At 52.3% G+C, this 27,612-nt stretch overlaps 1 protein-coding gene across 1 annotated transcript in view; it reads left to right on the top strand.

The window, feature by feature from the left end:
• Nucleotides 1-10,819, top strand: part of LOC124605939 (trichohyalin-like) — a 97,654-nt gene extending 86,835 nt beyond the window's left edge. The window contains exons 2-3 of the mRNA XM_047137898.1: nt 5,552-9,268; nt 9,351-10,819. Coding sequence (XP_046993854.1) covers nt 5,552-9,268; nt 9,351-10,819 — 5,186 coding nt within the window. The remainder of the gene's footprint in view (nt 1-5,551; nt 9,269-9,350) is intronic.
• Nucleotides 10,820-27,612: the final 16,793 nt, after the last annotated feature.

A 27,612-nucleotide genomic window follows, 5' to 3' on the forward strand; every position in this document is an offset into this window, starting at 1 on the left:
TGGACTTGATCAGCTAAAATGGTCACATAACCCTTGACAGTAATGCACCATTGCAGAGTGATGATGGACCTTGGAACACCACGATACGGCTGCTCTAATCGTGACCAAACCCCCACAACGTTTCACTCTTAGGATGTAATCTCTGCCAGAAGTTTGAAACTTTCGGTCCTTGGCAGTACTTTTGGGGCAGCCACCACAAATTGTATAAAGCGTGGGTAGTGACTAGGATGTAGCTATGTCTGTTGGCCGAAAAAAATTAATGACAAGAATTGCGCCAGCTAGAATGAAAAGATAACTTATCTCCATTTCTGACGAAACATACACCAGCAATACAAGTCCAGGTAATATCCAAGAGAAATCCGTGTACTGAGCCTAGTCCAATACAATAGCAAATATCACACTGCAATGGCTCTGCTATAATCTCCACGAAAGGCTAGCAATAGACAATCGACAATAGACTGTCTTGGTTTTTCTTTCTTTATTGTGATTTCATTCCCCTGCCCCATATGGGCAGGGGAGGGCTGTCAGTGGCACAATCCGCCGCTCTTCAGCCGAGTGACATAACAACTTAAAATAAGAATAAAATGTTACATACAGAAGGCGAGAAAGGGGAACTTAAAACAGAATAATGGGAGAAAATGGAGGTAAAAAATAGACTAATACGGAGACGTTCATGGAGGACAGTGAAAAGTCCCCAGAAAGTTAAAAAACACAGTTGGTAAGTCTTCAAAACTCAGAGAAGACACTGAATGGAAATGCACACATTAAAAGTCGGCCACAGTAGTAAAAACACTCTGGAACAACACACTTAAAACCCACTTGGAGCACACACGATGAAGAATAAACCTGCCAGGCAGGACCTGCCGAGGGAAAGGGCAGAGAGGATGGAAAAGGAGGGGAGAGCATGGGGCAGCAGGGGAAGCAGCGGGATGAAGAGGGAGGGCCATCAGTGGGCAGGAGAGGCAGGAGACACGTGGGGCGGGGAGGAAGAGAGAAGACAGGGCAGGAGGGAGTGCAGAGACACTGAAAGGAGGCACGAGAGATGGAGGGGGGGAAGCCGCTCAGGAGGAGGGAGGGAGAGGAGAGGGAGCCCTGGGGAGGAGGTAGCCCTGGGGAGGAGGTAGGAAGATGGGGTTAGAGTTGGTAGGAAGGGCGAAGCTCATCGTCCAGGAGGGGTAGACGGTGGAAGGTGTGTTGGGAAAGGAGGTGGAGGCTGTGGAGATGGAGAGAGGGTGGGACACAACGGTAAAGGCGCGGCAACTGGTTGGGGGTGGAGAGGAAGGGAGATACCAGGGGGTGAGGGGGATAAGGCGGTGGACAATATATAGTGTGCGGATGTGTTAAAGGAAAAGGAGAACGTGAGGGAAGGGGACAAGGTCGTAGAGGATGCGCATGGGGGACGGAAGGCAGATGGGGAAGGCGAGGCAGAGCGCATGGCATTCAAGGATTTGGAGCGCTTTATAGAACTGGGGAGGGGCGGAAATCCAAGCGACGCTGGCATAACAGAGGATGGGGTGGATCAAGGATTTGTAGGTGTGAAGGATGCAGACCCCACGTCCGGCCGGACAGGAGTTTCAGGAGGCGGAGGCGGTTGTGAGCGTTGTTTTGGATGGTAAGGAGGTGGGGAGTCCAGGTGAGGTGGCGGTCGAGTGTGAGGCCAAGATATTTGAGGGTAGAAGTGAGGTGGATAGGACGGCCATAAATGGTGAGGTAGAAATCATGGAGGCGGAAGGAGCGGGTGGTGCAGCCTATGATGATCGCCTGGGTCTTGGAGGGATTAACACGGAGGAACCACTGGTTGCACCAAGTGGTGAATTGGTCAAGGTGGGTTTGGAGGGTACATTGGGACCGTTGATGGGTAGGATAATGGGCTAGTAAGGCGGCGTCATCAGCGAACTAGAGAAGATGAACAGGAGGGGGAAGTTTGGGCACATCAGCAGTGTACAGGAGATAGAGGAGAGGGGAAAGGGCAGAACCTTGCGGTAGCTGGCAGAGGGATAGAAGGTACGGGAGTTGGAATTGTGGATAGTCACATAGGAGGGATGATGGGAGAGGAAGGAAGCAATGAGATGGATGAAGTTGATGGGGAGAGCATAGGTCTGGAGTTTGAAGAGGAGCCCGGAATGCCAGGCACGGTCATAGGCGTTCTGGAGATCAAGGGAAACAAAGATAGCGGAGTGACGGGAGTTAAGTTGGAGGGAAAGAAGATTGGTAAGGTTAAGGAGCTGGTCGTCGGTGGAGAAGGAAGGCCGGAAGCCACATTGGGCAAGAGGAAGGAGACGGTGCTGGTTAAGGTGGCGGTGAATACGGCGAGAGAGGATGGCCTCGAAGACCTTACTGAACACGGAGGTGAGGCAGATTGGACGATTGGAAGAGGTATCAGAGGGGGGTTTGTTAGGTTTAGGGAACAGCAGGACACGGGAAGTCTTCCACAGGTCGGGGTAAAATCCAATGGAGAGGAGGACATTGTACAGGGTAGCAAGGACAGACAGGAAGGATTGGGGGGGGGGGGTTCCTTGAGGTGGCGATAGGTGACGCCATCATGACCAGGGGCAGTGTTGCGTTTGGAGTGGAGGACGAGTGTGATGTCTTGTGTGGTGATGGGAGTGTTGATGTCTGAGGGGGGTAACCGATCCAAGTACTGGATGCTAGGGGCGAGTGGGGACAGAGGTGTCAGTGCGGTCAAGGACGGTGGGGAAGAGGGAGTAATCAAAATGGGGATCATCAGGAATGGAGAAGACCTCGGATAGGTGGGAAGCAAAATGGTTAGCTTTACTGAGGTTGTCAGGAAAGTGCCGATCGTCATGGAGGATGGGGTAATGTGGGGTGGGATGGCTACCAGTAAGGTGGTGGAAGGCTGACCAGTGCTTGGAGGAGTTGACAGGGAGGGTGGAGTTGAGGCATGTGCATGTCTGGCGCCAGTCCCGGCGTTTCTTTGCTGTAAGGAGGTTCCAGATATGTCGCTGTAATTGCCGGTGGCGGGTGAGAGTATCCCGGTCACGAGTGTGGAGGAAGGAGTGGTAGAGCCTGTGGGATTGTCGCAGAAGGACGGCCTGTGGAGGAAGTGTAGGGTGGTGAGGGTGGATGAGTTTGGTAGGGACATGAGCCTCCACAATGTCAGTGATGGTCTTCTGAAGGAAGGAAGAGGCATGGGTGACGTCATAGGGTAGTGAAAGGTGAGGGGGTGGCTTTCGATCTGTAAGGCAATGGATTCCCGGTAGGCATCCCAATTGGCTCAATGGTAGTCATGGACAGACTTTGGAGGGGCAGCTGGGCGGGTGGCTGCAGTGGCGGGACGGGTAGAGGAGATGGTAAGAAGGACAGGGAGATGGTCACTACCAACGGGATTGAGGACATCAATTGTGATGCGACCAAGGAGGTTGGAGGAAGTGAGGATAACATCAGGGGTGGCGTTACTTTCAGGATGGGTGTGCTGTGGGAGAGGAACAAGGTCACCATGGAGGGTGGCAAGGAACTGATGATGCCACTGCCGAAGGGTGGCAGGGTCATGGCTGTGGATTTTGAGGTCAGTGACGATCATATAGGTGGAGAAGGTACGGTCAACATGGGAATTGAAGTCAAAGGGGAGAGGAACTGCGGGGCAGATATAAATAGTGGCACAGGTGATGGTGAGGGAGGGAAAAAATAGGCTGAGGAGAAGGTGTTCGATCTGGTCATTGATGAGGGGTTGTGGCCGGACAGGGAGATGCCTGAGGTGGCCTATAGCGACCCCGCCTCAGGCTAGGGAAGGGGATTGCCAGTGTGGTGGAGGAGATAAGGGGAGGTGTGGACAACATGGTGGGGTTGGAGGAAGGTTTAATTAAAGATGGAGTCAACCTGGTGCTGGGAGAGGGTATGCATGAAGAGGTATTTGTTTGCAGGGAGGGAGAAAATGTTGAGGTAGAGGAGACTGTCGACGCGCCAGGAGGTTGGTGGTGGGAAGGGTGTGGGATGGGGAGAGAGGGGCTTAAATGAGGGTGTCTAGGTGGGTGAAGGTAAAGTGGGACTGGTTGTGGGAGTAGGTGGCATAGGTGTTTAAGTGGAAAACAGAGTGGGTGGCAAGGGAAATATGCTGGAGTGTGTGGGGGCACTGGAAGGGGTGGATATTCTGCAGGACGATGGTGAGGAACCGGATGATGTCTTCTGCTGTATGGGAAGGGCGGAGGGAATTGTTAGGGTGGATGGGTGGGTCAGTGGGGCGAACGGGGACAGTGAGTTCAGGGTTGGTGGGAGGGGGCTTGGCTTTGCATTTGGAGGAATAGGTGGCGTGAGGTTCATTGCAGGTGTTGCAGGACAGGGGGAGGCGAGGTTGGGACACTGTTTAAGGAAGTGGGAGGCTTTACAATGGGGGCAGGTGGGTGGGTTCTTGCAGTTTTGGGTGAGGTGGTCGTTGTACAGAAGACAACGCTGGCAGCGGTAGGATTGAAGAGGGGAACGGAACGGGACGGGTCAACAGGGTGGTGGCGGTTGAAAGTCAGGGCTCCCTGTGTGAGGAGGTGGTCGATGGAGGAAGCGGACTCTGTAAATATATGCATGAGGAAAGTAGGGCCAGAGGAGTTGTAAATATGGCGGGTGGAGTGGACTTCCAATGTGGGGTGGGCATTCAGTTCCGCCAACACCTCACCCTCCATGACCACAGGGCAGAGTTTTGTGATGATGGCAATGAGGTTTGGGGCTGACGAGGAGAGGAGGATGTAAGGAATGGAGTGAGGGATGCATGGGACCCAAAGGTGATGCGGGGAAGGCGCTGGAGGAGTTCAGTATGGAAGGAGGGAGAGGGAGACTTGATGAGAAGTCTCTTTGAGGGATAAGTTGGGTGATGGGTGCACTGGGGATGTACTTCCGGATTTCAAGGGTGAGGATGTGGGCATCCAGGAATTTCGGATCAGGGTTGGCTAGGACAAAGGTATACAGGGAGGGGGCTGGAGAGGAGGGAGGTGGGGTGGTATGCATAGCAGGGTCAGTGGGAGATAGGGTGGGCAGTGGCTTTTTGGATGAGAGAGTAGAGGAGAGGTCGCCACTGGGCTGTTTGGAAGATTTTTTGGCGGGTGTTGTCTGGGAGGAGGGATGAGGGACTGGATGGGAGGAGGTGGGAGGCAGGGCCCTCCTGTGAGGCACTAGCACCGGATGAGAGGGTAGGGCGCTCTGTGGCGGCGACTGTGGCATGGCAGGCGATGACTCGGGCAGGAGAAGCAGGGGTAGTTGCAGGGGGAGAGAGGGAAAGTCGTCTCGGCGGGCGACAGGAGCGGGAGGCGGGGGTGGTAGCAGGGACAGAGACAGAGGCAGGAGCAGGAGCAGGAGCAGGAGCAGCAGCAGCAGGAGGAGTGACATACAGGTGGGGATACAGTGATGGGGAGGAGACTGTGAGTAGGGGAGGTGGATGAAACGGGTTAATCCCAGAGGAAGCACTCCATTACGTTACAGTGGGGCAGGTGAAGGGGAGGTGTAGATGATGGTGGTAGTTGGGGCGTCCATGATTGCAGGCAGCAGCGAACACCGAGAGACGGTGGCAGCAGAAGAAGCAGCGAGCACTGAGAGACGACGGCGGCAGCAGAAGAAGCGGTGAGCACCGAGAGACGGCGACCAGGTGGCGGCAGAAGAAGCGGCGAGCACCGAGAGACGGCGGCATCGGCGGCGCCAGAAGAAGGGGCGAGCACCGAGAGACGGCGGCATCGGCGGCGCCAGAAGAAGGGGCGAGCACCGAGAGACGGCGTCAGCGGCGGCGCCAGAAGAAGCGGCGAGCACCGAGAGACGGCGTCAGCGGCGGCGCCAGAAGAAGCGGCGAGCACCGAGAGACGGCGTCAGCGGCGGCGCCAGAAGAAGCGGCGAGTACCGAGAGACGGCGTCAGCGGCGGCGCCAGAAGAAGTGGCGAGCACCGAGAGACGGCGTCAGCGGCGGCGCCAGAAGAAGCGGTGAGCACCGAGAGACGGCGTCAGCGGCGGCGCCAGAAGAAGTGGCGAGCACCGAGAGACGGCGTCAGCGGCGGCGCCAGAAGAAGTGGCGAGCACCGAGAGACGGCGTCAGCGGCGGCGCCAGAAGCGGCGAGCACCGAGAGACGGCGTCAGCGGCGGCGCCAGAAGAAGCGGCGAGCACCGAGAGACGGCGTCAGCGGCGGCGCCAGAAGCGGCGAGCACCGAGAGACGGCGTCAGCGGCGGCGCCGGAAGAAGCGGCGAGCACCGAGAGACGGCGTCAGCGGCGGCGCCAGAAGAAGCGGCGAGCACCGAGAGACGGCGTCAGCGGCGGCGCCAGAAGAAGCGGCGAGCACCGAGAGACGGCGTCAGCGGCGGCGCCAGAAGAAGCGGCGAGCACCGAGAGACGGCGTCAGCGGCGGCGCCAGAAGCGGCGAGTACCGAGAGATGGCGGCGGCGGCGGCAGAAGCAGCGAGCACCGAGAGACGGCGTCAGCGGCGGCGCCAGAAGAAGCGGCGAGCACCGAGAGACGGCGTCAGCGGCGGCGCCAGAAGAAGCGGCGAGCACCGAGAGACGGCGTCAGCGGCGGCGCCAGAAGCGGCGAGTACCGAGAGATGGCGGCGGCGGCGGCAGAAGCAGCGAGCACCGAGAGACGGCGTCAGCGGCGGCGCCAGAAGAAGCAGCGAGCACCGAGAGACGGCGTCAGCGGCGGCGCCAGAAGAAGCGGCGAGCACCGAGAGACGGCGTCAGCGGCGGCGCCAGAAGAAGCGGCGAGCACCGAGAGACGGCGTCAGCGGCGGCGCCAGAAGCGGCGAGTACCGAGAGACGGCGTCAGCGGCGGCGCCAAAAGAAGCGGCGAGCACCGAGAGACGGCGTCAGCGGCGGCGCCAGAAGCGGCGAGCACCGAGAGACGGCGTCAGCGGCGGCGCCAGAAGAAGCGGCGAGCACCGAGAGACGGCGTCAGCGGCGGCGCCAGAAGAAGCGGCGAGCACCGAGAGACGGCGTCAGCGGCGGCGCCAGAAGAAGCGGCGAGCACCGAGAGACGGCGTCAGCGGCGGCGCCAGAAGAAGCGGCGAGCACCGAGAGACGGCGTCAGCGGCGGCGCCAGAAGCGGCGAGTACCGAGAGATGGCGGCGGCGGCGGCAGAAGCAGCGAGCACCGAGAGACGGCGTCAGCGGCGGCGCCAGAAGAAGCGGCGAGCACCGAGAGACGGCGTCAGCGGCGGCGCCAGAAGAAGCGGCGAGCACCGAGAGACGGCGTCAGCGGCGGCGCCAGAAGCGGCGAGTACCGAGAGATGGCGGCGGCGGCGGCAGAAGCAGCGAGCACCGAGAGACGGCGTCAGCGGCGGCGCCAGAAGAAGCAGCGAGCACCGAGAGACGGCGTCAGCGGCGGCGCCAGAAGAAGCGGCGAGCACCGAGAGACGGCGTCAGCGGCGGCGCCAGAAGAAGCGGCGAGCACCGAGAGACGGCGTCAGCGGCGGCGCCAGAAGAAGCGGCGAGCACCGAGAGACGGCGTCAGCGGCGGCGCCAGAAGAAGTGGCGAGCACCGAGAGACGGCGTCAGCGGCGGCGCCAGAAGAAGTGGCGAGCACCGAGAGACGGCGTCAGCGGCGGCGCCAGAAGAAGCGGCGAGCACCGAGAGACGGCGTCAGCGGCGGCGCCAGAAGAAGTGGCGAGCACCGAGAGACGGCGTCAGCGGCGGCGCCAGAAGAAGCGGCGAGCACCGAGAGACGGCGTCAGCGGCGGCGTCAGAAGAAGCGGCGAGCACCGAGAGACGGCGTCAGCGGCGGCGCCAGAAGAAGCGGCGAGCACCGAGAGACGGCGTCAGCGGCGGCGCCAGAAGAAGCGGCGAGCACCGAGAGACGGCGTCAGCGGCGGCGCCAGAAGCGGCGAGCACCGAGAGACGGCGTCAGCGGCGGCGCCAGAAGAAGCGGCGAGCACCGAGAGACAGCGTCAGCGGCGGCGCCAGAAGAAGCGGCGAGCACCGAGAGACGGCGTCAGCGGCGGCGCCAGAAGCGGCGAGTACCGAGAGATGGCGTCAGCGGCGGCGCCAGAAGAAGCGGCGAGCACCGAGAGACGGCGTCAGCGGCGGCGCCAGAAGAAGCGGCGAGCACCGAGAGTCGGCGTCAGCGGCGGCGCCAGAAGCGGCGAGCACCGAGAGACGGCGTCAGCGGCGGCGCCAGAAGAAGTGGCGAGCACCGAGAGACGGCGTCAGCGGCGGCGCCAGAAGAAGTGGCGAGCACCGAGAGACGGCGTCAGCGGCGGCGCCAGAAGAAGCGGCGAGCACCGAGAGACGGCGTCAGCGGCGGCGCCAGAAGCGGCGAGCACCGAGAGACGGCGTCAGCGGCGGCGCCAGAAGAAGCGGCGAGCACCGAGAGACGGCGTCAGCGGCGGCGCCAGAAGAAGCGGCGAGCACCGAGAGACGGCGTCAGCGGCGGCGCCAGAAGCGGCGAGTACTGAGAGATGGCGTCAGCGGCGGCGCCAGAAGAAGCGGCGAGCACCGAGAGACGGCGTCAGCGGCGGCGCCAGAAGAAGCGGCGAGCACCGAGAGACGGTGTCAGCGGCGGCGCCAGAAGAAGCGGCGAGCACCGAGAGACGGCGTCAGCGGCGGCGCCAGAAGAAGCGGCGAGCACCGAGAGACGGCGTCAGCGGCGGCGCCAGAAGAAGCGGCGAGCACCGAGAGACGGCGTCAGCGGCGGCGCCAGAAGAAGCGGCGAGCACCGAGAGACGGCGTCAGCGGCGGCGCCAGAAGAAGCGGCGAGCACCGAGAGACGGCGTCAGCGGCGGCGGCAGAAGAAGCGGCGAGCACCGAGAGACGGCGTCAGCGGCGGCGGCAGAAGAAGCAGCGTGCACCGACAGATGGCGACCAGGCGGCGGCAGAAGAAGCGGCGAGCACCGACAGACGGCGACCAGGCGGCGGCAGAAGAAGCGGCGAGTACCGCGAGACGGCTACCAGGCGGCGGCAGAAGAAGCGGCGAGCACCGCGAGACGGCGACCAGGCGGCGGCAGAAGAAGCGGCGAGCACCGCGAGACGGCGACCAGGCGGCGGCAGAAGAAGCGGCGAGCACCGCGAGACGGCGACCAGGCGGCGGCAGAAAAAGCAGCGTGCACCGACAGGCGGCGGCAGAAGAAGCGGCGAGCACCGAGTGATGGCGGCGGCGGCAGAAGAAGCGGCGAGCACCGAGAGACGGCGACCAGGCGGTGGCAGAAAAAGCAGCGTGCACCGACAGATGGCGACCAGGCGGCGGCAGAAGAAGCGGCGAGCACCGAGAGACGGCGACCAGGCGGCGGCAGAAGAAGCGGCGAGTACCGAGTGATGGCGGGAGCGGCAGCAGAAGCGGCGAGCACCGAGAGACGGCGTCAGCGGCGGCGGCAGAAGAAGCGGTGAGCACCGAGAGACTGCGACCAGGCGGCGTCAGAAAAAGCAGCGTGCACCGACAGGCGGCGGCAGAAGAAGCGGCGAGCACCGAGAGACGGTGTCAGCGGCGGCGCCAGAAGAAGCGGCGAGCACCGAGAGACGGCGTCAGCGGCGGCGCCAGAAGAAGCGGCGAGCACCGAGAGACGGCGTCAGCGGCGGCGCCAGAAGAAGCGGCGAGCACCGAGAGACGGCGTCAGCGGCGGCGCCAGAAGAAGCGGCGAGCACCGAGAGACGGCGTCAGCGGCGGCGCCAGAAGAAGCGGCGAGCACCGAGAGACGGCGTCAGCGGCGGCGGCAGAAGAAGCGGCGAGCACCGAGAGACGGCGTCAGCGGCGGCGGCAGAAGAAGCAGCGTGCACCGACAGATGGCGACCAGGCGGCGGCAGAAGAAGCGGCGAGCACCGACAGACGGCGACCAGGCGGCGGCAGAAGAAGCGGCGAGTACCGCGAGACGGCGACCAGGCGGCGGCAGAAGAAGCGGCGAGCACCGCGAGACGGCGACCAGGCGGCGGCAGAAGAAGCGGCGAGCACCGCGAGACGGCGACCAGGCGGCGGCAGAAGAAGCGGCGAGCACCGCGAGACGGCGACCAGGCGGCGGCAGAAAAAGCAGCGTGCACCGACAGGCGGCGGCAGAAGAAGCGGCGAGCACCGAGTGATGGCGGCGGCGGCAGAAGAAGCGGCGAGCACCGAGAGACGGCGACCAGGCGGTGGCAGAAAAAGCAGCGTGCACCGACAGATGGCGACCAGGCGGCGGCAGAAGAAGCGGCGAGCACCGAGAGACGGCGACCAGGCGGCGGCAGAAGAAGCGGCGAGTACCGAGTGATGGCGGGAGCGGCAGCAGAAGCGGCGAGCACCGAGAGACGGCGTCAGCGGCGGCGCCAGAAGAAGCGGCGAGCACCGAGAGACGGCGTCAGCGGCGGCGCCAGAAGAAGCGGCGAGCACCGAGAGACGGCGTCAGCGGCGGCGGCAGAAGAAGCGGCGAGCACCGAGAGACGGCGTCAGCGGCGGCGGCAGAAGAAGCAGCGTGCACCGACAGATGGCGACCAGGCGGCGGCAGAAGAAGCGGCGAGCACCGACAGACGGCGACCAGGCGGCGGCAGAAGAAGCGGCGAGTACCGCGAGACGGCGACCAGGCGGCGGCAGAAGAAGCGGCGAGCACCGCGAGACGGCGACCAGGCGGCGGCAGAAGAAGCGGCGAGCACCGCGAGACGGCGACCAGGCGGCGGCAGAAGAAGCGGCGAGCACCGCGAGACGGCGACCAGGCGGCGGCAGAAAAAGCAGCGTGCACCGACAGGCGGCGGCAGAAGAAGCGGCGAGCACCGAGTGATGGCGGCGGCGGCAGAAGAAGCGGCGAGCACCGAGAGACGGCGACCAGGCGGTGGCAGAAAAAGCAGCGTGCACCGACAGATGGCGACCAGGCGGCGGCAGAAGAAGCGGCGAGCACCGAGAGACGGCGACCAGGCGGCGGCAGAAGAAGCGGCGAGTACCGAGTGATGGCGGGAGCGGCAGCAGAAGCGGCGAGCACCGAGAGACGGCGTCAGCGGCGGCGGCAGAAGAAGCGGTGAGCACCGAGAGACTGCGACCAGGCGGCGTCAGAAAAAGCAGCGTGCACCGACAGGCGGCGGCAGAAGAAGCGGCGATTACCGAGAGACGGCGACCAGGCGGCGGCAGAAGAAGCGGCGAGCACCGAGTGATGGCGGCGGCGGCGGCAGAAGAAGCGGCGAGCACCGAGAGACGGCGACCAGGCGGCGGCAGAAGAAGCGGCGAGCACCGAGTGATGGCGGCGGCGGCGGCGGCGGCGGCGGCAGAAGAAGCGGCGAGCACCGAGAGACGGCGACCAGGCGGAGGCAGAAGAAGCGGCGAGCACCGAGAGACGGCGACCAGGCGGCGGCAGAAGAAGCGGCGAGCACCGAGAGACGGCGTGCAGACGGGCAACAAAATGACAGGCACGGTCGGGGCTCTTCCACGTCGAAGATACACCCTGAGAGTAGCCCAGGCAGTGCGGGTCCTCGATGAGCAAGTGAGGGTATCCAACCCTCGAAGTGCTTCTCGGGGCCAGAGCTCCTCCTTATATGCAATAGGCAGAGGGTGCTGCAGACCCGAGCTCAGCCATGGCGCGACCTCTTCCGTCGATGGTAACGCCCTGAGACGCCGACGGCCGCGACGGGAACTGTGGCCAGCGATGTCACGGTCACGGCGCGCGTGCACGAGTTGGTTGGTTGGTTGGATTTGTGGATACAACAGAAGCAGTGTGAAACAAGACTCATCCGAACGAGTGACACACTTCTGTTGTGCCACAGTCCAGCCATTATTGTGCGGGCACCACGTGTTCCTGTTATGGACAGTTTCATCACTGATGAGTACGCTACTGGTCATTAAAATTGCTACACCAAGAAGAAATACAGATGATAAACGGGTATTCATTGGACAAATATATTATAGTAGAACTGACGTGATTAATTTTCACGTAATTTGGGTGCATAGATCGTGAGAAATCAGTACCCAGAACAACCACCTCTGGCCGTAATTGAGTCAGACAGAGCTTGGATGGCGTGTACAGGTACAGTTGTCCATGCAGCTTCAACACGATACAACAGTTCATCAAGAGTAGTGACTGGCGTATTGCGACGAGTCAGTTGCTCGGCCACCATTGACCAGACGTTTTCAATTGGTGAGAGATCGTGGAGAATGTGCTGGCCAGGGCAGCAATCGAACATTTTCTGTGTCCAGAAAGGCCCGTACGGGACCTGCAACATGTAGTCGTGCATTATCCTACTGAAATGTAGGGTTTCGCAGGGATCGAATGAAGGGTAGAGCCACAGGCCGTAATACATCTGAAATGTAACGTCCACTGTTGAAAGTGCCGTCAATGCGAACAAGAGGTGACCGAGACGTGTAACCAGTGGCACCCCATACCATCACGCCGGGTGATGCGCCAGTATGGCGATCACGAATACACACTTCCAATGTGCGTTCACCGCGATGTCGCCAAACACGGATGCGACGATCATGATGCTCTAAACAGAACCTGGATTCATCCGAAAAAATGAGGTTTTGCCATTCGTGCACCCAGGTTCGTCGTTGAGTACACCATCGCAGGCGCTCCTGTCTGTGATGCAGCGTCAAGGGTAACCTCAGCCATGGTCTCCGAGCCTATAGTCCATGCTGCTGCAAACGTCGTTGAAGTGTTCGTGCAGATGGTTGTCTTGCAAACGTCCCCATCTGTTGACTCAGGGATCGAGACGTGGCTGCACGATCCGTTACAGCCATGCGGATAAGGTACCTGTCATCTCAACTGCTAGTGATACGAGGCCGTTGGGATCCAGCACGGCGTTACGTATTACCATACTGAACCCACCGATTCCATATTCTACTAACAGTCATTGGATCTCGGCCAACGCGAGCAGCAACGTCGCGATACGATAAACGGCAATCGTGATAGACTACAATCCGACCTTTATCCAAGTCGGAAACGTGATGGTACGCATTTCTCCTCCTTACACGTGGCATCACGACAACGTTTCACCAGCCAACGGCGGTCAACTGCTGTTTGTGTATGAGAAATTGGTTGGAAACATTCCCCATGTCAGCACGCTGTAGGTGTCGCCACCGGTGCCAATCTTGTGTGAATGCTCTGAAAAGTTAATCATTTGCATATCACAGGATCTTGTTGCTGTCGGTTAAATTTCGCGTCTGTAGCACGTCATCTTCGTTGTGTAATAATTTTAATGGCCAGTAGTGTAGTTCTGGAATTCCAACCCGCCCCGCAGTTCTTGGCATGAAGAACTCCCTTCTTGTTGCTTTGGTGCTGTCGCGCGTGCGACCATCAGTTCTGCAGACAAATTTACAGCTGTCGTCCTCTTATTTTTCGTCACAATCCTCTTCAGTGACCGTCTGTCACGATCACTCAACACACACTTTCGTCCGCTTTGTAAATCATCTTATAATCTTTTTCATGTATGTGGTATGAATCTACGATACAGCGCTTCATGAAAAACCAAACACTTCGGTTGACTCCGTCACCGAAGCAGCCGCCACGCGAGCAACAACAGTGTGTTCACGTACGATTTCACTTGGCTTCGACTTGTGTCGCACTGCACCAGACAAGCAGCCTGTAGTGATATTGCGTGCTTATCGAATATCGTGTCAGTTATATGACTTGTTTCGTGATTTCTGTCAAATCATCGACGGAAAGTCATCGAGTAAAACAGAAGTGATATCTGGCTTTCCCTAAGGTTGTCTTATATGCCCTCTTCAGCTCCTTATGTATATACACGATTTAGGAGACAATCTGAGCAGCCGTCTTAGGTTGTTTGCAGATGATGCTGTCGTTTATCGTCTAGTAAACTGATCAGAAGATCAAAACAAACTGCAAAACGATTTATAAAAGATATCTGAATGGTGCGAAGATTGGCAGTTGACCCTAAGTGACGAAAAGTATGAGGTCATCCACACGAGCGCTGAAAGGAAACCGTTAAACTTCGGGTACACGTTAAATCAGTCAATTCTAAAGGCCGCAAATTCAACTAAATGCCTAGGAATTACAATTATGAACAACTAAAATTGGAAGGGACACACAGAAAATGATGTGCAGAAGCTTAACCAAAGACTGCGTTTCATTTGCAGGACACTTAGAAAATGTAACAGATCTACTAAAGAGACCTCTTACATTATGCTTGTCCGTCCTCTTGTAGAATACTGCTGCGCGGTATGCGATCCTTACCAGATAGGACTGATGGAGTACATCGAGAAATTTGAAAAAAAAGTAGCTCGTTCTGTATTATAGCGAAACAGGGGACAGAGTGTCACCGACATGATACAGAATTTGGGATGGGCACCATTAAAACAAAGGCGTTTGTTGTTTTGGTAGAATCCTCTCACGAAATTTCGATCACCAACTTTCTCCTCCGAACGTGAAAATATTTTGTTGACGCCTACTTACATAGGGAGAAACGATTATCATAATAAAATAAGGGACATCAGAGGTCGGACGGAAAGACGTAGGTGTTCTTTTTTACCACGTGGTCTTCGAAAATGGAACAATAGAGAATTATTGTGAAGGTGGTTCGATGACCCCCCCCTGCCAGGCACTTAAGTGTGATTTGCAGAGTATCCATGTAGATGCAGATGTAGATGTAGATGCAGACGTAATGCACTCACGGCTGCGTAGGAGTACTCTGACTACGAGCGACACTTCCAAAGTATTGAGGACATCGCACAGGCGCCATTCGTGGTAAAATGCAACAGCGCAACGCGCAGGCTTGGTTAGCATCTGTGTTTATGTCCAAGCATGCATTTCTCCCGGTGTTTACATATTTTTATCCAACTCCTCTGTTACTGAATAGGTTAAACGTTTACCCAGTCATCCGGTCTCAGCAGCATGTTGCCTTTCTCACAGCTTCCAAGAGTAACAAAACCTTGGTCTTAAGAAGGTTAAATCCTGGAGAGCAAGCCCACTGGGTGAGACGGACCATTGGCGTATTTCACAAATCCGCCGCTAGAGAGCAGCCTGCGCTACTTGTGAGAACATTCTCCTGTGAACAAACGTGGTGCAAAAGTGTAGCTGCTACTTCCATGTTAGTTCCAGAGAAAAATGACATTCTCTATTCTGGTAAGCCGAAAAATTTTATCGTATAGCTACGTAATTTTATTATATAGGCTTAGTTTGCGCAATATTGGCGCAGTATTTTTACTACGAGCTTGATAAATGTATAGGCATGAAAGTAACCTAAAATGGCCACCGAGTTCGCTACCTGCAGCAGATGTCGCGGTGGTCCATCTCTGGCATACGATAGGGAGAGATGGACCCCTTGTTTTAATGTGGGAGAGACGCAACGCAAGCATGTGCAATAATCCCACTGAAGATGGCCGCAGTCCCAGAGTATGCTTATTTGTTGGACGACATGTCTATGCCAGCATGTGGAAGAAGAGCAACTCAACATGGGCCAACCAACCACTTCAAAGCTCATCAAAGGTCCTAGTGATCACAAGCACACAGAAGGAGCGGAGTTATCCTGACATGTCAAATTCCTTCACTGACGCAAAAATCTTCCAAGATTACCACCTCAAGAATCACCATTCCTAAGCAAACACAGATAAAACTTTTGAAAGAAATATCACCTGCTCCTTCTATTGACAGAACCATGAATTTTAAGAGGAAGGCAGCAACTGGATCCAAACGGTTACTCTGCTGAAAATATCGTAACTGTAAAGAAAAAGAGGGATAAGAATAGATAGGAAACAGAAAAAGGCACAGAAATACCAGCGAAGAGAAAACTAGATCCCCCTGCGGGTTCGGGGGTTAGAATAGGCCCGCGGTATTCCTACCTGTCGTACGAGGCGACTAAAAGGAGTCTCAAACGTTTCGGCCTTATGTGATGGTCCCCTGTCGGGTTTGACCTCCATACGTCAAAATTTTTCCGAAGAGCGAGCCGATTGGGGAAGGGCGCCATACTTGGTGCATTGTGTCCATGTTGTGTTGAGAACTTTCGCCATCTTATTCGTCGTTGCATTGCAGTCCTGCCCGCTCTCCATCGTTTGGGCCTGGATGCGCTCCTGTGTGCTCTTTCTGCCAAGCACTGTGCAGGGCCATTATCTGCACTGACGACGCCCATGGACCACATGTCACCTAACATCCAGCACGGTAGCCAGTCCGTTGTGGTGGGGCCGCCATGTACCCTCTTGGTTGTAGCCCCCTGACAACACAGGGATCGATCTGCTGATGCCTGCGCCGTAAACTCCCCACGTCTGCCAAGGAGTAGATGCCCATCGCCCTGGGGCATCGGGACTCCCAGCAATGGCCATCCTGCCAGGTGGCCTTTGCTGTGGCTGGGTGGCGCCCGTGGGGAGGGCCCTTGGTCGGAGTAGGTGGCATCAGGGCGGATGACCCGCAATGAAGCGTGGTACATCATCTCTCGCTGGCGGCCAGCCGTCAGCAGTCTCTAAGCGTTCCAAAGCTCACTTTAAGGCTAATGTGTGTGACCCCAAATCGTTCCCCTCCCTGGCCACACCATTGGAGGAACGAAGGGCTATGAATGAGAGCGAACGATACTCGCCCCGGTATCTCGTCTGTACCAGAGCTGACGGGGAATCTTCTATGTCCGTGAAGCCTCAGTTCTTTGTAGAGCATTTAGAGGACAGGTTTGGGGAGGTGGAGGGCTTGTCCAAGATGCGGTCCGGATCGGTGTTGATAAAAACGGCATCCTCCGCCCAGTCGCGGGCCTTGCTCGCTTGTACTAAGCTGGGGGATGTCTCCGTCACTATCACGCCCCATAAAAGTCTGAACATGGTCCAGGGCATTATCTTTCACAGGGATCTCCTTTTACAGTCCGACGACGAGCTGCGCGCCAACTTGGAGCGCCGAGGTGTCCATTTCGTCCGGCGCGTCCACCGGGGTCCGAGGGATCGTCAGGTTGCCTCCGGTGCCTTCATCTTGGCCTTCGAGGGTGACATGTTACTTGAGAAGGTCAAGGTGATGGTGTACCGTTGTGATGTCAAGCCGTATATCCCTCCCCCGATGCGGTGCTTCAAGTGTTGGAAGTTCGTCCACATGTCTTCCCGCTGTGCTTCCGACCTCGTCTGTCGCGATTGCGGTCGACCTTCCCATCCTGATCATCCCTGTGCGCCGCCTCCAATCTGTGTGAACTGTGGTGCGCACCATCCGCCTTGCTCGCCAGACTGTCCGGTTCTGCAGAAGGAGCGGAAGATCATGGAAATAAAGACTCTCGACCGCCTGACGTACTGAGGCGAAGCGGAAATATGATCGGCTTCATCCAGTGTGCATGGCAGCTTCTTATGCCGCAACTGTCACTCCTTCTACAATTCCGTCCGCTCCAGTCAGCTTTCAGAGTCGAAGTCCCACACCTGCCCCCTTGATGGTGGGGGGCACTAAACCTCCTGTTGCTCCTGCTCCATCTACTTCAGGAGCAACACCCCCCCAACCATCGGGGACATCAGTCCCCCCTTCCCAGCCGGAGAAGCGTAAGACTTCTTCGGCTACTCTCGTAAGGAAGGGGTCCCTTGGGGACATCCCTTCGCACGTTCCGACCGGTTCCAAAGCCGACGGCCGCAAGTGGCTCAAACAACCGCCAGCCCCTGGTCGTCGGGACACACGGTCATCGTCTGTCCCTGAGACTGACCCGGTGACGCCCTCCCAGCCTGAACCACCCAAGGCGCAGCGCGAGAAGCAGAAGAAGAAGAAACTCCCCAAGGCTACCGACATTGCGGTGGCACCCATTCCACCGCTTCCTACAAGCTCTGCGTCTGAGGATGAGGTGGAGATTCTGGCGTCCGCTGAGGACATGGATCTCGCCAGTCCCTCGGATGCAGTAGATGGCTGTTGTCCAGGTGGTGACACAGTAGCAGCAGGGGCCCCGGAGGCGCAATCTGCCTCCCCAATCCCTTCACGCCTTTCCCATCCATGGCTAATACCATCCTCCAGTGGAACTGCAGTGCTTTTTTCCACCATCTAGCTGAGCTCCGCCAACTTCTCAGCCGTCATCCTTTCCTTTGCATTGCTCTGCAGGAAACTTGGTTTCGAGCAATGCGAACCCCAGCCCTCCGTGGCTCTACAAACAGCTTTAGAGGCTGTCGCTGTTCGGGTGTGGACGCCACAGACTATCACCGTCTGCAGTATTTACCTTCCACCTGATGGTGCTGTCGCGCTGCATGTACTGGCTGCTCTGATAGCCCAACTGCCGCCACCTTTTTTGCTGCTGGGCGATTTCAATGCCCACAACCCTCTATGGGGTGGGACTGTCTCCGATGATCGCGGTCGGGCCGTGGAGCATGTGTTGGCTCAGCTCGACCTTAGCCTCTTGAACACCGGTGCTCCCACGCATTTCAGTGTGGCCCATGGCTCGTTCTCGGCCATCGATCTCTCTATTTGCAGCCCTGGACTTGTCCCATCCCTCCACTGGAGAGTGCATCCTGACCTGTGTGGTAGTGACCATTTTCCCATCTATTTGTCACTGCCCCAGTGTCGTTCTTCTGGGCGCTTGCCCCGCTGGGCTCTCCACAGGGCTGACTGGCCAGCTTTTACTTCCGCTGTAACCATTGCGTCTCCCCCACAGGGTGACATTGACAAGGCGGTCCGTGTTTTCACCACGTCCATCATTTCAGCGGCCGAGGCTGCCATCCCCCGTTCCTCTGGCCTCCCTCGGCGGAAGGCTGTACCCTGGTGGTCACCGGAGATTGCTGAGGCTATTCGCGACCGTAGGCGGGCTCTCCAGCGTCATAGGCGGCACCCGTCTCTGGAGACCCTCATCGCCTTTAAGAGGCTCCGTGCCTTCGCCCGTCGTCTTATTGCACGGCGTAAGCAGCAGTGCTGGGAGAGGTACGTCTCTTCCCTGGGCTCCCGTGTCTCCTCCTCGCTCGTGTGGTCCCGGATCCGGCGGATTTCTGGATCCCAGACCCCTATGGGTGTCCCTGGGCTCTCCTTGGACGGCGCTGTCTGCACGGACGCTGCCGCCATTGCTGAACGGCTAGCCGCGCACTTTGCTCAGAGCTCTGCGACTGCATCCTATCCCCCCGCCTTTCGCTCTCTAAAGGAGCGAGCCGAGCGGACGCCGTTCTCATTCCACACGCGTCATTATGAAAAATACGATGCTCCTTTCAGTGAGAGGGAATTCCTCGCTGCCCTCGCCGATTGCCCTGATACAGCACCAGGCCCAGACTGCATCCACGCGTAGATGCTGAAGCATCTCTCCAGGGACTGCCAGAGACACATTCTCGCGATATTTAATCGCATTTGGAGCGAAGGCGTGTTCCCGTCACAATGGCGAGAGGGTGTTATTGTCCCCATCTTGAAGCCCGGTGCTGACCCACTGGCGGTGGACAGCTATCGTCCCATTACCCTCACCAACGTTTTGTGCAAATTGCTCGAACGTATGGTGGGGCGGCGTTTGTGCTGGGTCCTTGAGTTGCGCGGTCTCCTCGCTCCATCCCAGGGTGGCTTCCGTCGGGGCCGGTCAGCAGTGGACAATCTGGTGCGGCTGGAATCTGCTGTCCGTACGGCCTTTGTCCGACGTCAGCATCTCGTTGCTGTAGTTTTCGATCTGCGGAAGGCGTATGACACCACATGGAGGCATCACATCCTCGCCACGTTGCATGGGTGGGGTCTTCGTGGTCGGCTCCCGGCTTTTCTTCAAAGCTTTTTATTGCGCCGCTCTTTCCGGGTGCAAGTCGGTGCCACCTCTAGTTCCCCTTATATACAGGAAAATGGGGTCCCGCAGGGCTCGGTGTTGAGCGTCTCCTTATTTTTAGTGGCCATTAATGGTCTGGCTGCAGCAGTGGGGTCGTCGGTGTCTCCTTCTTTGTATGCCGACGACTTCTGCATCTCATTTAGCTCCACGACTACGGGCGTCGCCGAACGCAGGCTGCAAGTCGCCGTTCGCAAGGCAGCATCATGGGCTCTGACTCATGGTTTTCAGTTCTCTGCTACCAAGACTCGAGTAATGCACTTCTGCAGGCGTCGGACGGTCCACCCTCATCCTGAACTGTACCTCGACGGCCACCTGCTTGAAGTGGTGGACACTTGCCGCTTCTTGGGACTCGTATTTGATGCCCGGCTCACATGGGTTCCTCATGTTACTCAGCTAAAGCAAAAATGCTGGCAGCACCTCAACGCCCTCCACTGCCTTAGCCACACGTCTTGGGGTGCAGATCGCTGCACGCTGCTGAGATTGTACAGAGCCCTTGTGCAGTCCCGGCTTGATTATGGGAGCCTGGCCTATGGGTCTGCGTCACCCTCAGTGTTGAAGTTGTTAGACCCCATACACCACTGTGGGGTTCAGCTTGCAACTGGCGCTTTTCGCACTAGTCCCGTGGATAGTCTACTGGTGGAGGCCGGGGTTCCCCCGCTGCGGATTCGCCGCCATCGTCTGCTCGCCGACTATGCTGTCCACGTCCATTGCTCGCCAGGCCATCCCAATCGTCGCCTGCTTTTCCCTGCCATGGTCCTCCATCTGCCCGAATGGCGACCTAGGTCTGGGCTCTCCGTAGTCATTTGGACTTGCCAAGCGCGGCAAAATTTTTCTTTAATTAATAAACTTCTACAATTTACAGAATATTTAGATGTAGTACATGAATTAAATGTTGTGCACATGCACCGAGTACAAAACATTTCAGACAAAGACAAAATGTGAGTACAAAACATAGAAGCAAATCAGAAAACTGTATATACAGATAACAAAGTGCACACGCACTGAAAAAATTCTTTAGCATTTTTAGAACAAATAAACAGAACGGCAAAAAATCATGTTGAGAAGTGACATGAGTGCACATGCACTGCAGTTGAGAACATATCAGCAAATGACGAAATGTATATACAATGAGTAACAAATAACATGAGTACAAATCATATTGAAAAATGAGAAAAGTGCACAGGCACTGAAGTTCAGTAGAAAGCATATTAACACATAAGTGCACATGCACTGTAGTTCAGAACATATCATCAAAATAAAAATGTATATACAATATAAAAGACAAGAATGCACATATACTGTACTTCAGAACAAATCGAAAAAATGTCTTTAGCATTTTCACAACAAATAAACATAATGGCAAAAAAAAAATCATGTCGATAAGTGACATAAGTGTACTCGCACTGGAGTTCAGCAAATCGAAAAAAATGTATAGCCCATGAACATAAATGATGTTAGCAAAAAATGATTTTCACTATTAGGATAGGAAAGGGAAGGATTGCATCATGGTTGTAGCACTTTAGATTGCACACAGCTGTTCTGAAAGTCCATACCTTTCCACAGAAGTACAACACCAAGTGACACAATTTGAAGTTCTTTTCCCATCAGAATTTATCAGCGTAGCCAAGACACTGAACTGTCGTAGTAATATTCCATGTTTTCATTTTGGCAGTACACTAGGTACACCAAACAGTGGGACCATAATAACGTCTTCATCGCTCACGGTGGTGGACAGCATGTCGTGTCAACACCACGCTCTTACAAGGCACACCAACGTAGAATTAGTGCAAAAACCAAATATAGTGCTCCATGATCATGAGGATGGACAGGACAAATGGATATTGCAGTCATTCAGGGTGGTTAGCTCATAAGGTGAAGGACATTAAGTCACATAATAGGCTTAATTGAGAATTACAGTTGTAGTTTGTGGCATTCATAGCCCAGTTACAGAACATTTCTGTACCAAGTATGTAGTAATACAGAATAATGTTCATAAAATTAAATTATTGGCATAATGGGTAATCGTATTACAATAAACAGTGGCAGTCCTTGGCCAGTTACAAAGCATATTTAGTATGACAGACTAATGTTCATCAGAAGTCTTCATTGAAAAAAAAAGTCAATTATTGCCCTAGCATTAACATAATACATTGAGTTATACAAATTATTGGCACTCATTGGCCAGGTACCAAAACATGAAAAATCATCATTGAAAACAAGAGCTAATTAATGGCATAATTAATAAGTCATTTAGTGACATTAATTATTGGCACTCAGTGGCCAGTTATTGAACATGAAAAGTCATAATTGAAAACAGGAGCTAATTAATGGCATAATTATTAACGTAGTTCATTTAGCGACATTAATTATTGGCACTCATTGGCCAGTTACCAAAAACATGAAAGGTCATAATTCATTTAATTAGATTAATTATTGGCACTCAGTGGCCAGTAAGTATTGAATAGTATAAAACATTGTTCATCATTCAGTATTATTCAGATCATTAAGTCATTATTAAAAATCAGTTAATTACAGTCACAGCATTAACAATCATGGGCATTATAAGTAGTCTCATTACAATAAACAGTGGCAGTTATTAGCCAGTTACAAAGCATTATTTTTTTTTTTGTATCATTAAGAAGTCATTACTGAAGTGACATACTATTCAGAGCTGATCAGTATTATTCAGATTTCTCTTAAACTAGTAACATTATTTGGGACTGGTAATACATTTTGTTTTTGTGCTAGCAATGCATTGCGTCGGGTAATTATAAGGGAAAGCAAGAAGAGAAAAAAAATTGTTTCTGGTTTGTTGGTATAAATGAAAAGGTGTAACGTCATCCGTCATAAGTCAGCTGTGGCAAGATTATGAAACAAGTAGAGTATATGTAACCACATTCATAGATTTAATAAACAAATGCTTATAGCACATTAATCTCATAAATAATTTCTCCTGCAAAAAATATATAAAAATGGATTATTAAGCTGAAAAGAGAAATGCATTTTATGCTGAAAAGTAATTAATCTCATAAATAATTTCTCCTGCAAAAAATATATAAAAATGGATTATTAAGCTGAAAAGAGAAATGCATTTTATGCTGAAAAGTAGTGAACTTCGAATTAACAGGTAGTGAAATGTGTATAAAAATGTGTTCCATAGCTGTCCTTTCCAAAACCTTCAGTCATTATACTGTGCAATATAACACCTGCTGTCAAAACGAACTGCAACAAATACTTAAATAACTACATAGCCTAAATATAACTTCAACATTATCCTCATCTGCAAAGAAAACTTCATTATATATCTCATCATAACACCATTATCATCATCACCTGTAAAGAAAAACTTCATTATTCCTAGTAGCATATTCATCATCATTATTCATCAGCATTCATTATCATCTGCAAAAAATCACTTCATTACTCATTACACAACTATTCCTTATCTCTAGCATATTTCATCACTAAAACTAAGATGTGTAGTTCTGTCTGACAGCCTGCATCAATCACCTTGTATTCTGAAAGAAAAAATTAGTTAAGACTGCTATTCTACGATGAGTATAGTATATTCTTGTTAATGCTTGTTAATCCTGATCCATTTACTCTTCCTCATAAAGTTATTGCATCTTCTTTCGTTTATTCCGTAGGTGAAATTCCCATTTCTGTTGAATTTATTTCTTATACGCATCATTTCTTTCTGAAATTGATGAACAGAGATTAATGCCTTGCATTTAAATCATATACCCACTAAATAATGACTGGTTAATGGTGACACAATTAAGCATACAGCATAACATGACAGAAAACGTAATATGTCAAAAGCATAGACAGTGTTCAAAGGCAAAATGTGCAGAGTATATCACAATGCAGCAGCAAAAAAAATGTAAAACACTCACGATCTTGAGATGTCATAGGGCAACAAAAATGTCAAAGTCAACTGGTGTGTGTTATATCTTAACTATTTCACAGTGCATACAAACAAAACATGAAAACAATCGTACATACATAAGAAAGAAAAAATGTGACGTCCATTGTGTTCAGTTTGTATGTGGTGTAGTTAATAGAGGCGAGAATTAAAGACTTTAATGGAGAAAAATGTAACGAAATTAACATGTCATTAGATAACATTGCACAATTATTCATAAAATACGTGAGTGTCTCTGGAAAAAAATGTGCACAGTCAGATGTGTAACGACAAGAAAAGCGACCTGCTAACCTTACCTTGCCGGGCACTTGCCAAGAAAAAATACGATAATCATCAGTAATTAGTCATGTGAATATAATTGCATAAGTGATCATAAAGATTAGTAAATGGCATCATAGCATGTTAAATCATAAAGTGTCTTCATTCAATAAAGGGTTTAATATTTGACCAATGGTGGTTGCCTTTCGATTTTCTGGTTCTCAAAGTTTCGACGTGTACCACATTGGGATGAGGGATGCTGCGAATCCGATATGGTCCTGCATATAGAAGTTCAAATTTACTGCACTTACTTTTATTCTGCTGGATAAATAGTGTGTACGTACTAATATCTTCTGTCCAACGTGAAAGTCGCGGCGTGTACAAACCTGTTTTTCCTGTCTTCTCCGGCGCTCTGCGGCACGTTTGATGTTGTTCAGCGCAATGTCAATTATTTCGTGGTGTCTTAGTCGACGACAAGTAGGGAAGTTTACTAATTCTTTAATTTTGTTTGGTGGTTCAACGTTTTTCAGTATAACAGACGGAGATAGCATAGTGGATTCATTTGGAATGGAATTAATTACATCTTGGAATGAGAATATGTTTGTGTCCCAATCAATATGTCTTTCGTGGCAGTATATTCGACACAGCTTACCAATTTATTTCATTAATCGTTCACAGGGGTTCGAAGAAGCATAGTACTTGGATATATAAATCGGAGAAATTTATCTAGCTCGTAACATACGTGTCCATGTAGCAGAACGAAATTGTGATCCATTGTCAGAAATTACTTTCATCACATGCCCTACATGAAATAGAAAATGTTTTACAAATGCTTTCGAAACAGTTTTAGCAGTAGCTTTGCGTAACGGAGTGAAGGTAACAAATTTTGAAGTGAGCTCAACAGCGACAAATATGTAGCAAAAACCTCTGTTAGTTCTCGGAACTGGACCAAAAATGTCTACTGCGGCCATATGTCGTAATTTAACAGGTACAATGGGATATAAAGGAGGAATATGTGGTGTCTGACTTGGCTTTCTGGCAAATTTTACAAGACGCTAAAACTCGTCGTACACGTTTCTCCATGTTGGTAAAATAACAGTTCTGTCTCAGTATAAGAAAACATTTTCGTGCTCCGTAATGTGCGTAACTTAAATGAGTGTACCAGATTAATTTGTTTACCAGTTCGTCAGGAATGCATAATGACCAGTTTTTGCTGTCAGGATGAGAGCGGCGAAACAGAATGTCATTGCGTACAGTGCAATGGTTTCTAATCGTAACATTATTCCTATCTTGCCAAAGGTGTTTAATTTCTTTCCACACGTTGTCTTTATTTTGTTGTTGTGCTATGTCCTGTAATGACGTCGAAATAAAATTTTCAAATGCAACTTGTTGAATGTACATGACACTGAAATTTGCTTTGCAGAAGTTGGTTGCTACGTCTTGCTGATTGTTGCTCAGAGGACGCGATAGTGCGTCTGCTATAACATTTTGTGTGCCGGGAATGTAAAATTAAATTCCTGTAAATAAAGTTTCCATCTGCTTAATCTGTCATGAGTGAATTTAGCCGAAAGTAAAAATTGTATCGCTCTGTGGTCTGTGTAAACGGTGGTATGTCTGCCATAAAGAAAGTGCCTAAATCTCGTGAAAGCCCATATAACACATAATGTTTCCAGTTCTGTAACGGAATAATTTCGTTCAGCAGGTGACAGAATGCGACTTGCAAATGCGATGTTTTTAATTACTATTGAACCATCTTCTTCAATTTCCTGGAAAATATGTGCGCCTAAAGCGGTGTTGGAACTGTCAGTGGCAATGGAAAAATTTCTAGTAAGATCTGGGTGCGACAAAAGTGGAGCATTCAACAAAGCATGTTTCAGGTTCACAAATTCAGAATGTGCTTGCTTATCCCATGACCAAATACTGTTTTTACCTGTTAACTGGCATAATCTGGGTGTGTCTAAAGCAGAGTGATGAATAAATTTACGAAAAAAGTTAATTAAGCCCAAAAAACTGCGTAATTGTTTCTTCGTCGTAGGAACAGTAATGTCACGTAGAGCTTGAAGTTTTTCCGGATCTGGCGCAATGCCTTCTGCTGAAATTACGTGTCCAAGAAATTTTATAGAAGTTTTGCCAAAGTGCGGTTTACTGAGGTTAACTGTGAGTCCTTGTGCATGAAAAGTTTGCAACAGTCGTTCTAAAATCAGACTGTGTGCAGACCAGTTAGCTTCTGCAATAAGAATGTCATCTACGTATGTCGTAATTCAGTCTTTAAGTTCTGTCGGAAGTATTGTGTTCAAACCGCGAATAAAAGCTGCTGAAGAAATAGTTAATCCGAATGGTAATTTGCAAAATTGATAAGTCGCCAAAACAGAGAAAAGCTGTGTACTTTCTGCAATTCGGATGAAGTTGAATTTGCCAAAATCCCGATTTCAAATCTAATGTGGAATAAATAGCTGTACCGTGAAATTTCTGTAGAAGTTCCTCTAATGTCTGCGGTCGATCAGTTTCATTAATAATAATGTCATTAATGTGACGTGAATCAAGTACGAGGCGAAGTGAGCCATCTTTTTTCTTAACGATATGTAACGGGTTTATGTACGGACTAACTGCTGGTTCAATAATTCCTTGGTCAAGCATATCCTGCAACTCTTTTTTAACCTGTTCTCTGTGGATATATGGAATGGGATAATGCTTTGCTTTAAAAGTGTCGTGCTGTTTCACCTGAAATTCGTACATAAAGCCGGACATAGTACCAGGAATGTTGTCGAAAACTGGAGCTTGCTGTAAAAGAATTTTGCGTAGTTGCGTGCGTTCGTCGTCTGTATTTGCACTGCTTTGTTTAACCTTATCGGAAATCATCTGCATTACGTCGTAGTCAGTTTCGTCTGGAGTATTATAGTTGTGTACGTACGTATCAGTGAACAATGTGGAATTACAGTCAATGTTACGTGTTGCGGAAATGACCTCTGTGCGGTTAATTGTTTGCTCTTCCGCAGATAGTGAGTGCTGAAATTCTAAAGCAAGTTGTACATTTTCATCCTTTAACATTAAATAAGAATTCTGAAAATCAATGACTGCGTCGTGTTGCACCAAAAAATTCGTACCTAAAATAATGTCTGTTGTCAATAAAGGAACAATCCAAAAATTTGAGTGGAAAGTATGACCTGCAATACAAAATGATAAATGCGTCTGTAATTTAACGTCTACTCCTTTACTCGATACTGCTCCTTTCACTTTCGTTTTGCCTAATGGTAATGTGGGATAGGCACTCTCTTTGTTACACTCGTTAAAAGTTTCCTCATTTATAACTGACATAGGTGATCCGGAATCAATTACTGCTGAAAATTTCGATGAACCAATTTTAATTTCGATGACAGGATGTGAAATGGTTTTTTGAACAAATGGTCTTTCCTGCAAGAGAGTGTCTCTGATATCGTCAAAAGTAATTACATTTTCGTGAACAGCATTTTGCGTGTCTAAAGTAGTGCTTGTATTATTGGAAGATGCGACCTGTGCAGTATCTAGTCAGATTCTATCTGATGTGTTACTATTTTCAGCTGGATGTTGTGGCATTTCTACTATTTGAACAGTTCTATTACTTCTTCCAGACGTATTACGTTCTGGATGGTACCTACAGTCGGGTTCATTCATGAGAATAGGTTCTTGCGTATAATTTTGCTGTTGGTATGTCCGACTGTTGTTAGATGTACGCTGAAAATTGTCCTCATTATTTTTACGTCTGTCGTAATGGTCATTCCTATACGGTGCATTGCGATAGGAATTGAAATACTGTGTTTTCTGTACGTAGTTGTTCCTTTGCTGCCGTGCGTTACTATTTATTGGACCAGGGACTATACGTCCACGCGGCGAAATATTAAAGTTAGGTTGACCTTGTGCATTCC

This window comes from Schistocerca americana, chromosome 3, assembly GCF_021461395.2.
Source record: "Schistocerca americana isolate TAMUIC-IGC-003095 chromosome 3, iqSchAmer2.1, whole genome shotgun sequence".
In the NCBI taxonomy this organism is placed as follows: Eukaryota; Metazoa; Arthropoda; class Insecta; order Orthoptera; family Acrididae; genus Schistocerca; species Schistocerca americana.